This window comes from Pipistrellus hanaki (assembly GCF_964339955.1).
Source record: "Pipistrellus hanaki genome assembly, chromosome: X".
NCBI lineage: Eukaryota > Metazoa > Chordata > Mammalia > Chiroptera > Vespertilionidae > Pipistrellus > Pipistrellus hanaki.
In genome coordinates this window covers 24,987,652-24,999,247 of record NC_140524.1, presented here as the reverse complement: position 1 = coordinate 24,999,247, position 11,596 = coordinate 24,987,652, and the positions used below count along the sequence as shown (strand labels likewise).

Below are 11,596 nucleotides of genomic sequence, written 5' to 3'. Positions count from 1 at the left end.
AATTCTTACCTATCATTCAGTAGCCTCAAGAGAAAGACATAAACTGAATTCTGATGAGGCCAAATACCTCTTACAAATGTCTATATACTGAATTGGTTTTAGTGCTGGGATTATCACAGACTCACAGAAACATGCACAACAATATATCGAAAAGCTCAAATTTGACTTATCGAAAAATGCCATAGTGGGAACCACACTTATAAATAGTAAAACATAAGGGGGCAATGGAGCTAGTAGCTCTGTATGATTCAGTTTATATTGGACAGGGACCCAACCTCGTCCCTGTCCCATTTTACTGTTATAGATATGTGAACAGTAATACTTTATTCTGTTACAACCTCTCATCCACAGGCTCTTTACCACAGTTTTCCATCAGGTCCACTACCAAATGGTGGCCAATGAGAAGTTCACAATTAGTGTGTTTAAGTATTTAGAAATCTGACAGAATAAAATCCAAGTTGCATTTTGCTTTCTTAAAAATCTAAAATGATTATCCTTTCATTCCTGTGCCATTTATTGGATAAAACAATTTTAAGTGAGAGAAAACATTTTAATGAAAAAAAATCTATAAATCCCATTATTATGAAACCATTGATGTCCATCTTGTAGAGAATAAAATGAACAGCACTGGTTTAATATGTTACATTAAAGATGCAGGGTAGAACGGAATAACTGGAAATTACAAACTTCTAATAATATATATTAGAATATGCCTCATTTTTTGAAATGGAATAGAAACCAATAAGCATTATCTCAAAATTTTAAATATTCTTTTACTAAAATATAAGTAAATCTTTATGGGGTTAGTAACTATGGGGTTATATGTTTTCATAGGGATAATACATCTAATACAATGAATGATTATATCATTCAAAATACTGAAGGTATATTGGGAAATAAATTTATTCTATGTATGAAATATAACATTGATGAGGCAATGAGGGATAAGGACACCTATGTAATACCTTAATCAAAAAAGAAAATTTAAAAAATATTTGAAGATTTGAGAAAAAATATAACATTGAATCAAATTGCAAACTTAAATTTTACATTAGAATTACAAAATATGAGGATTAATATGCTAGAACATGAATAGCTTTTAAGTGAACGCTTAACGTGTGAATATGGATTCATAAAAAAAGACATAACCAAGAAATTTGACATTTTATTAAAATACCAAAAGATGAGCATAGAAATAGCATACTAAAATGAGTTGTATAATGCACACTTTTAAACACAAAAAGCAAAAGCAGTTCAGCACACTAAAATGAGTTGTATAATGCACATGTTTAAACACAAAAAGCAAAAGCAGTCCAGCACTAAAACTTGGGGAGAAAAAAACATTAAAATCAAAACATCTAGATGCCCTATTGATAGCAGTTGAGAGAATGAGCTATTGTATTTTAGCTCATACTATAACCTAAAATATTATGGGTAGTTTATATTTTTGAAACATTGTGGTTAAAATCTATAATTGTTGCACAGGGTTAATAATTTTCTTATCTGTAGGTATTTTTAAATTGACATTTTCTTCCCAAAATACATGTTTCCATTTTATACATTATACTGGATTTTTGTTACAAAAATGTGGAGAACTTCTTAAAATACCTTAATTTAAATTATTGAATTAGTTGACATAATAATAAAAGTTCACTTTCTAATAAAGCGGCAGTAAAAGCGATAAAAGGAAGTTTATTTTGAAAAGGGCAACTCCAGAATCCATAGATATGATATTATATCATTCTCTCAACCGCTAGACACAAAAGACAGCAACAAATTAATTGGGTTTCCATCACTAAAAATAGCATCAGATACAGAAATAAAACTTTGAAATCATGCAGTTCTAAGACAAATATTTAGGTTGTGTGTTCTGGGGTGGGGGTGGGGGAAGAGCACTGCTTAAAACTGGGTTACTTTTATGTCTTGTTACAGAGGTATTTATGTTATTAAAGTAATGTGATATAGAATATGACTAGTGAGGATTTTTGCAATATTTGCAAATAGCTGTGATTTACCTCAAAGTGATACATTCTCTTTCTTTAGGTCTAGCACTACGTATAATTGAGGATGGGTCCTACTTAAAGATAACCTTTCTCTGGAATAATCCTGTTTCAGATTATTAAATGGGTAGTTCTCTTCCAGGCAAGGACAAGTGGAGAGGCTGGAAAGCATATGAAATAGTCAGCTAAACCTTTTCCTAGTCTTAATGACAGAGGTCCTCTTCTGGCCTCAAGTTATTCACATTCGGTAAGACTTCACTCTCTACTTTTAGTTCTTTAAACACAGCTACTCTTCTTACATGCCAAAGAGTGTGGCCCAGTAGCTGTCATCAGGCACAACATGCCAGAAGGTAACTGGATATCTTTGTGATGATTCTAGGTTCATTCTTATTATGTTACAGATTCTTTTTCCTTACTGAAAATCTTACTATATTTCTATTGACTTCATGCAAATATATTCTTGTGGCTATACACTCACAGGGAAATGTTAGAAAATATGTTGGTGATAAGGTTGAAGTTCTTAAATGCAGAATAAGTGAATGCTTACATTTTATAGCATGAAAATGCTGGTCAGATAGTCAGGCTGTTAGTTACAGGTTGACTCTAAGGATATGAGCGGAAGGGACAAAAATAAATTTCTAATCAAATGGCCCTGAGTTATTGGACAACTATAAGGCGTGGATTGCTTTCTAGCTTTGGCTTATTTTCCTGTCCCTGTGAGAACTATCAAAATGGGTAGCAATACTAATAACTCCCTCACCCCCAGGATGGGCTCCTTCTTTGAGCAAGGGCAACAAGTCCCAAGATGTGAAGGACTCAAAATACCTGTGGTGATCTCTCCTTAATCCTTTCTAACGTCGGCCTTTTCTGGACCTCATTGCTTAGAAGCAACAAAAAATTAAATGGTGATCTGGATATGACATGGGAGCTAAAATTGGCAACGATAGTCTGATTGAAACATTCTTTTCCAGCTCCTATGTATGTAAGCTTTTTGCTGATTCTCTCCTGTTTAGTTAAAATAGTGGGAGGCTGAAGTGGCACAATGGAGTACTTTCTAGTTCGGTAAAGGTTAAGTTAGAAAACAGCTTCCACTGATCAAGTATAAGGCAAATAAAGGAATTTATAAAGTTGTAACAGGTGCATTTTTTCCTTTGTTGAAGGGAATGAAATGCCACATACTGGCCATACTTAACTGTTAAATTAAATCTTTCAATGGTTGCCAATTTGGTTTTGGGTCCTGGATCTTAAAGGAGAATTAGTGGTAGATATTAACTATTGATTGTCACGTAAATAGATGGGTCCATTATGGAATTTATAGGGTATTTCACTATTTGCAACCATTGGGGAAAAGAATAAACCTCAGTTAGGAACCTGTCTGGTGTGTGTGTGTGTGTGTGTGTGTGTGTGTGTGTGTATGTTTACAGTGAGGATTCATTTAAAGCAAACACTTTCTGCTAGTGATCTTGCTAAAAGGTGAAGTACTTTTATTCTTGTTCAGCGTTGCTAGCTGAAGTTGAACTGCTACCTGTTACCAGTCTACTCTTTTGGTCAGCTGTAGCAAACTAGAAAGCCTTCAAAACAGCAAAGCAACATCCCTCCTTCTCAAAGCCTTAGAAATAACTCTCTTACTAACTTTTCCACTATTCTCACAGACTTCTTATATTAAAAAACAAAAAGCTCCAAGGATTGCTTTCATGGACTATGTACATAAGTGCAAAAAAGGTGTGTCTCACACATCCGCACCCTATCCGAGACAGTCAGTTAACTGTAGCATATGTCTCTTAAACATTAATAAGGGGTCATTCCACAGTATCTTTATGAATATTTTTGTGAGTGAATTAATTTCATAGTATGCTTTTATCATTCTTTAATCCTCATTTGGATATATTTGTGTAAGTATATAATTCCAGAAAAGAGAAGTTCTGCAGCTACTTTGCCATTTGAATGATTTTAGATAAATGAAGTTATGAATAAAATGTCTGGTAACAGAAATACCACAATTTTGTTTTAAAGTCCAAATACTGTGGAATAAAACCCCACCCACACACAAAATTCTATAAACTACAAAGCCTGATTTTAGAAGCCACAACTTGTAAACTTTTTAATGAAAAAAGTCACACAAGGACACAAATTCAGCTTTCAAATGGGAATTTGGGATAAAAAGAAAATCAACCATATATGTTTTCTGAGATTTGAGATGTATCTTCCACATGCTCATATTGTCAAAAACCACATATAGTTTAAAAGTAAAGTTTTCACCAAAAAGGTGTCTAAAGGTAGCCATGTTGTAGTTTTGTTGCTAAAGCAACTAAATATAATTAGTTAAAATTATTATTTGTTTATAAAGTTTGTTCTTAAACTGTGAATTGTAAAGAATAGTTATGGATTATAATCTATATCTTGTTATGCTTCAGTGTCAGTTTAGAACCTATCTAAGAAGGTTGAACACATGTAGTAAAATCTTAAACTTTCTCTAACTCTCCTTCAAAAGTAAATTCATTAGTCACCTAGTAATATAAAAAGTAATAAAATCAAAACCTTAAAAACTAACAAGAAAAATGAAAACATGGCACCAATTAGTGAGCTGGTGCTAAGAACTTTAACTTGTCATTATATTTACAGTTTGATTAGGTTAGCAACTAAATTTGTAAAAAAGTTATACCCTTTTACATACTATTTATTCTATTACTTTAAACAGGCACTGGTAAAATAGCATTAGGCCACTATCTTTCTAAATCTATTCGACAGAATTAGGAAATCATATTTCCTTATTTCTATTTCAATGTGTGTGAAATGTAGAAGAGTTAAAAAATAAAAGAGGATTCCAGTTTCTAATAGTTCTGTGCAAAACAGCCTATCCTACAGATTAAAATAACTTGAAAACCTTGCAGCTGCATTTTACCTAAGAGCATCCTCATCTACTCTCTCCAAAGGAATGGGAAAGGAACCCAATAATATTCCAAGTAGCAACAGGCCTTCTTTACATATTATTTAATCCAATTTAATGCCAATGTTTTTCTTATTCAGGCATTACTATGTTTACTGGACATGCTATTAAAAACTGATTCAAGTGGTAAAGGTTAATTTTATTTGGTTCCTACTGATAGTAGTGAGGAGGTACTTGCTTTTTCCCAATTTGAGAGCTTGTGAGGCTACCAACTAATGAATGCAGCCCAGTGGTGTAGGACAACATTTCTGGCAAAATCAAAGTACTTAAACATGTTAAAAAATGGATGGAAAAGATTGATGGAATAGGGAGAAGATGGCTTTTCACATCACAATAAATTACAAATTAAAGACTAATCTAGGCAAGTGAAATGAAATGTAATAGCTGGTTACAGAGCCATGCTCCAATTGCAAAAGAAAATACTGTATTTAAATACCAATTTTATGAATCCATTTAATTTTGATTTAATCTTAATCTCTCTTTAAATTATACTTACGATCACAGTGCTTTTTATAAAAAGTTGACACTACTAAAACCCTCTTAAAAGATAATTTTTAGATTATTTTATCTGTATACATGACTTATTCAAGTGTCAGCACTATTGCAAATTTTTGCAAAAGGCTGAGAGAAATGAACAGACACAATTTTGGATAATTAAAAATAGAGGCCCTTTCAAATTACAAAGCTTATAAAATCTTACCTAAGAATCACAAGTGATTAGAATTTTATATATACAATTCATTCAGTAAATTTCTGTTTAGAGTCACTGATTAGTTTTGTGACTTCTCTTTTTATCTGAAATTTATAGTCTAATGACTAATCTTTCTTCTTTTCTTGAATAAAGATAAGTTGCACAACTCATTGCACAACTCATTTAAAACATGTATTCTTAAAAATAGCATCTTGTCAAAATTCTTTCGCATCTGCATCAAAACTTTAGTGCTTTACTTTTCTTTCTTTAAATTCATTTATAAAGCGATTTTTAAAATGCCAACAATATAAAAAATTGTGGCACCCAAAATTCAACTACCCTGAATATTCCTCACCAAACTTCTTACTAAAAAATAAGTCTTTATTAATGTTGTCCAGTGCTTAAAGCAACATAAAAACAGCTGTACTCTAGGTTTGCTGTCTATGCACATCTTCATCAAAAGCTTAAAAAGTTAAATGAGACAGCATGTTGCATCAAAAATATCACACTACACAAAAAAGTTGACTTTACCCTGAAACATCTCTCTCCCCTTGAGGAATACATCCAGACTAGCTTAGGTGCATCCTTCCTGAAGTCCTGTGATCACATCTGGGGAGGCACTGACACAGGTTTAACAAAACTCACTTCCAAACACATGTAATTTAACAAAGGTGTACTCTATTTTCTTCTCTATCAATGTTAAGATTTGAGGAAGTAGAAATTAAGTGGTTCAAAGAATCAATAGGTAAAAGTCAGGACACCTCTTATTCTTTAACTCCAGGCAATACTACGAATAAATGGCAATGGCTCCATACAAGCAATACCATTTAGATATCACTGATGATCATGATTTGGATTGGTAATTAAGATCAACAGGATATCAACTATTAAAGAGCTAATTTTGCTCTTTTTTATTCTGAGCCAATTTGATTAGCTTTGGGATGGAGTCTCAAATGTCCTGAAGTACAAATGATGTGAAACAGAGGAACAACTGGGAGCCTGCAGATATTTGTGTCCGACTGTGCCCAACTGGGTAGGTAACCTTGGGCAAGTCACATGCCTTGGGCCTCAGTTTCATCTTCTGTTAAAAGGTTTTACCAACTCCTTTGATTTGTGATTCAAACACTATTAGTCTGTTTAAGGTATCCTAAATCAGATTTTCTTTGTCATTTTCATGAACTAGAAAACATTTAATCTAAGTTGATGTAAAATATCATATGGTTCCACTACTGTATAATAATAGTAACTTTAATAAGTAAGGTGTATGATGCATATCATATGCAGGACTTAATTACTATTTTACTTGCTTATAAATTTATTTCATAAAAATTAGTAATGTGAATTCAACTCAGGTCCATGAAGTTCAGTCATTCTGTCTCAACCAAAGGGTCTTAAAAACTTCTCTGTTATAATTTTCAAATACATATAAAAACAAACGAATCCAAGTCAACATTGGTTTTGATGAGAGAGACTCTTGTTGATGAAGTTTGGGGAAAGCAACAGTTAAAATATATTACAGGCGCTTGCTACTTCACTGAAGTGTTAAATAAAACTGAAAACTCAGCTAAACTGGAGCTAAAACCAACTGTGGACATCCTTACTAGAACTTTTAAATAGATCAAAGAATAATTTTAAATGTCTTTCTATCCTCCTTCCCACCCCGCCATTTCTCTAATCCTAAACTCAGGTTCGAACTGTGATTAATAGAAAAGATTGTCCATTTGGAAAGGAAAGGCCTCACTTGGAACTAATTCTCTTTCACCCTGACAGACTTTTGCTAGATTGCACCTTACTTATTATGAAGAGCATAAGACATTTGCATTCAGAAGTGGCTCTTTTGTAAAAGATAGCAATCTTATGGTTTTTATAGGGTTTTCTCCAATGTGTAAAACGTATCTCCATGTCCCCCTATCTCTGTTTAATTTATTATCTATAATTAGCATATCTTTATGTCTCCAAGTAACAATTTTTCAACTGAAGATGACAAGTGGCTGTTTTAGACAATCAACCTAGGAGATAGGATCCTTGAGCCATAAGATATGTAATGGGTGCTTTACATATTTTTCAGTATAAATGTTGAAAGATTCATTTAAAGGTAAATTCTAGTTTTATATGCCATTTAAAGAGTGAAACTGCGAGTTAATTTTTAAAGCAGTTCCTTGTTTGTTTGTTTGTTTGTTGCAGGTAATTATGCCTCTCTCACAAATAATGTACTAATGTGATCATATTATACAAGGCCAGATCTGCAGGTATAAATTATTCACAAGCATGATTATGAACAAGTTTTGTGAACACTCAAAAGTAAGGCTTTTAAAATGTCTGCCCCGAGAAACCTACAGAAATATTCTAAACAGTGAAAGCATATTAACATTAACCTGTCATATTTTTTAAGCACACATATTTCTGTTTCCCATTAGTAACATTTAAGTTGAAACAAAAGACCACACATATTACAGCAAAACTCTGTAGTATGTAAACATCTAACACAACACAGTACATCACAATACAGTACAATACATTAATGAAGAAAATGGTACTTTGATATAATTTTTACATTTTAAATCAACCCAATAAGCTACTGTGTAAACAAAACAGTAAGGTAACAGCACTTCAAAACAGGCAAACATTACCCACCAAGAATGCACAGTAAGCCAAAAATCCACTGTGAAGATTTACTTAGCCTAATAGTTATTAGAAAATCACAAAGAACAGTGTGACAAATTACAAAATGTTGTGGTAGTGTTCTACCTAATAATTCAAATAAGATAGATGGTAGTTAGTTTTCTATTCATGTTTTGTTTTGACATCTCCATTGATTGTTTAATGCTTTCTTTTTAATTTGCATTTGTTGGTTGGTATTTTGTTTGTTTAATAAATTGACTGCATGATGCCTATTGTTGTGTTGGTAGTAGAGGACAAACAGTACTACATATAGAAAGGCCTTACGGAGGTTCTCATGGAGAGATTCTGATAATCCGTAACTCTGTTGTTCAGAATTTCAACTGAAATGGAAAAAGAGAGTGAGAAATACTTAAAGGTTATTGAAGCAGGAGTCAGGATACTTTGTTTTTGTTCCAGTTCTTTATGTGAACTATACCAAGATATTCCCCACTCTGAATTTTATATTCAACATCTGTAAAAATGGAGCTCTTGGAGATGGTCTCTAAAGACTCATCTCTAAAGTGTATGATTCTTATTGAGTGCTAATGCACAGCGTTGCCCTAAGTTAACAGAGATGCACTCAATTGTTTTATGCATTATCTACACAATGCCAAGCCTTTGACGAGCATCCATCCATCCATCCATCCACTTTCTTCAACAAGCATATTGAAAAATCATGCTTACACCTGAAACTAATAGAAAGTAATATGGAATGTCAACTGAACTTGGAAAAAAAAAGTTTGATTCCAAACATTCAAAATATGCAAATATTAAATGAACTTTAAACATTTTATCTGAATGTATTGGAGAATAAATGTGAAATCTAGGTACTATATAGTATTTTATAAAATTACATCTTTTACGCTTTGAAGAAATTTTCAACATCTGTTGCATATTAACGTGATTATGGTCTGCCAAATCCCTCTACATTTTATAATGGAATCAAACAAAAAAGAATCAGTATTTCCAAACATGTTCTGTTAGAAAGTTAATTTGACAACTTTTGTTTACCTTTATGTGAAGCGACCCATGAGAATCAGGGAAGTGTTCACAAAATCCACAGTCTCATATTTGGTGCTATTCCCAAGTTGCCACTATCCCAAATGATACCACTGAAAACTATTACAATTCACAGCTATTTCAATTATTCCATATACTCAAAGGTATCTTTAAAAAACATTTTTTTTATTACTGAAGGGACCTATTTATCTAATGTACAGTCAGCTACAGGCTCTGGGCATGTGTGTTCTCAGCAGGAAGAAATGCTAGCCAGGTTCTGGGGAACCAGCCCATCAAGAGAATAGGACTGTTGCCTTTTTCAACCAAATGACACACTCTGGTTTTGAGAACTTCAAGCTTTCAATGACTAATGTATGCAATTCAGAGTAGATATACTTGTTTAATAAGTGCATATAATTAACTAATTAAGATACCTAAAAGTGTTAAGTGGCTTTAAAAGTCACTTGTACCAAGTGAACAATTGCTCAAATTAAGCGTGTGTTATTATAAACTCTGAACCAGACAGAGGTCATCAAATGTTAAGGGGTTAAAAATCCAAAGCAGCAATAAGAACTACATACAAAAAAAAAAAGCCATGATTTGAATGGAAATACTGATTAAATTACTAAATTATGTCACTCAAAATTTAAAACAGCTGGGGAAATTCTGGTAAGCTTACATGGGAAGCAATGCAAAATAGCAGACTGTAAAAACACTATTTTCTAAAATAACTTAGGAGATACATATTACTTACTGTCTTTAAAAAAATCTTTATTGTTTAGTATTACATAAGTCTCCTTTTTCCCCCATTGACCTCTCCCCAGCCGCCCCCATGCCCTAACAATGCCCTCACCCCCTACTGTCTGTGTCCATTGGTTATGCTCATATGCATGCATACAAGTTCTTTGGTTGATCTCTAACCCCCTCTTACTGTCTTTAAGATAATTATCTCAGTCAATTTGTGACAAAATTATTTTGCTTAAATTTATTTTTTTAAAGAAGCTAGAAAAATTGAAAAGAATTAAAATAGAAAGGTGAGCTCTGTCTTTGTCTAACAAATTATACAAAAAAAGGTAGAAAAGTATTTCAGAATTTGTAAGTAAGCTCATTTGGAAAAATACAATACCAGCTGTAATTTTTATATAAAAATTGCACATTTGCTATATACATTTCAATTTTGAAAATTTTGAATGCTTTAACTCAAGTTCTAAGTTATAAGAAATGTCTATTAATGAAAGTATTTACCAGAACTTTAGCAAATGTAATGTATAAATAAAAATATAACCTATATTATTTATATTAATACTCAAAGAAACTTACTGTTATAGTGGTAACTTTTACATCTGTGAAACAAACATGCTATTGTTCAGTTCATCTGTTGATAATCCTGGTATCTATAGTAAAAGAGATTTTAGATTAAACTAGTTTCTTGAGAGGATTCCACTTATTTTGTTCACTGCTTGGACATGGTAATCAATACCATAATCATTTCAAAGAAAAATTTAGATGATATTAATGATATCTACTAATAATTAATTTTGCAAAGCACAGATTAGAATGTGATTTATTTTCCCAATTAATTAATGCTTTGTGTGCTATATGGTTATCATACTTATAATTGAAACAGCAGTGGAACTTGCAGTCATGAAGCATGATTACCACTTTAACAAGGCAAAATGGCCATAACATTGCACAGTAACTATTGTTTGTGTCTCCTTACAGTTTCAAGACTCCCCCCAAATTTATAATTTTCCTTGTGACTCGGCTTGTAAATACCTAAAGCAAATGAAAATCAAAACAACACAAGCACATTTAATGTCAGTATGAGAAGAAATCTCTGACATAATTGTTAGATAAGTATAGGGATATCTGTGCCTTAGAAATAAATGTATTAACTTGCTTTCTTTCCAGCAGATATGAAGGTCAAGGTGATGATTGTACTTAGTGAGCATTTAAACACAATAACCAAAAATAGTAGTAAAATAAAACAAATTCACTTCTTTAACAATGAAAAAGTGTTTAAGAAATATTTAGTATATACATTTAAGGATTGGTGTAGTAGCAACAATTGTACATTATACTACATAACATATAAAGAGAGAGATCTTGTAACTTATTAAAAATGAGATAACTGCTGATTCATCTCAGGATCAGTAGCAAAGCAGATGCACACCTCTAGGACAGAGACTTTCAACTTTATTCATCTCATGGCACACATAAACTAATTATGAAACTTCTGTGGCACAACAAAAATATATTTTCTGCTAATTTGACTATATATATAATTTTAACTCATTC

The 11,596-nt window shown here is 32.3% G+C and overlaps 1 protein-coding gene across 20 annotated transcripts in view; it reads right to left on the bottom strand.

Moving 5' to 3' along the window:
- Positions 1–1,152: 1,152 nt before the first annotated feature.
- MBNL3 (muscleblind like splicing regulator 3) overlaps positions 1,153–11,596 on the bottom strand; it is a 131,853-nt gene continuing 121,409 nt past the window's right edge. For all 20 annotated transcript variants that reach the window (XM_084870746.1, XM_084870747.1, XM_084870740.1 and 17 more), the window contains 2 exons: positions 10,619–10,692; positions 1,153–8,640 (listed from right to left, as the gene is read on the bottom strand). In XM_084870746.1, the coding sequence (XP_084726872.1) occupies positions 10,636–10,692 (57 nt within the window). In that variant the 3' untranslated portion in view covers positions 1,153–8,640; positions 10,619–10,635. The remainder of the gene's footprint in view (positions 8,641–10,618; positions 10,693–11,596) is intronic.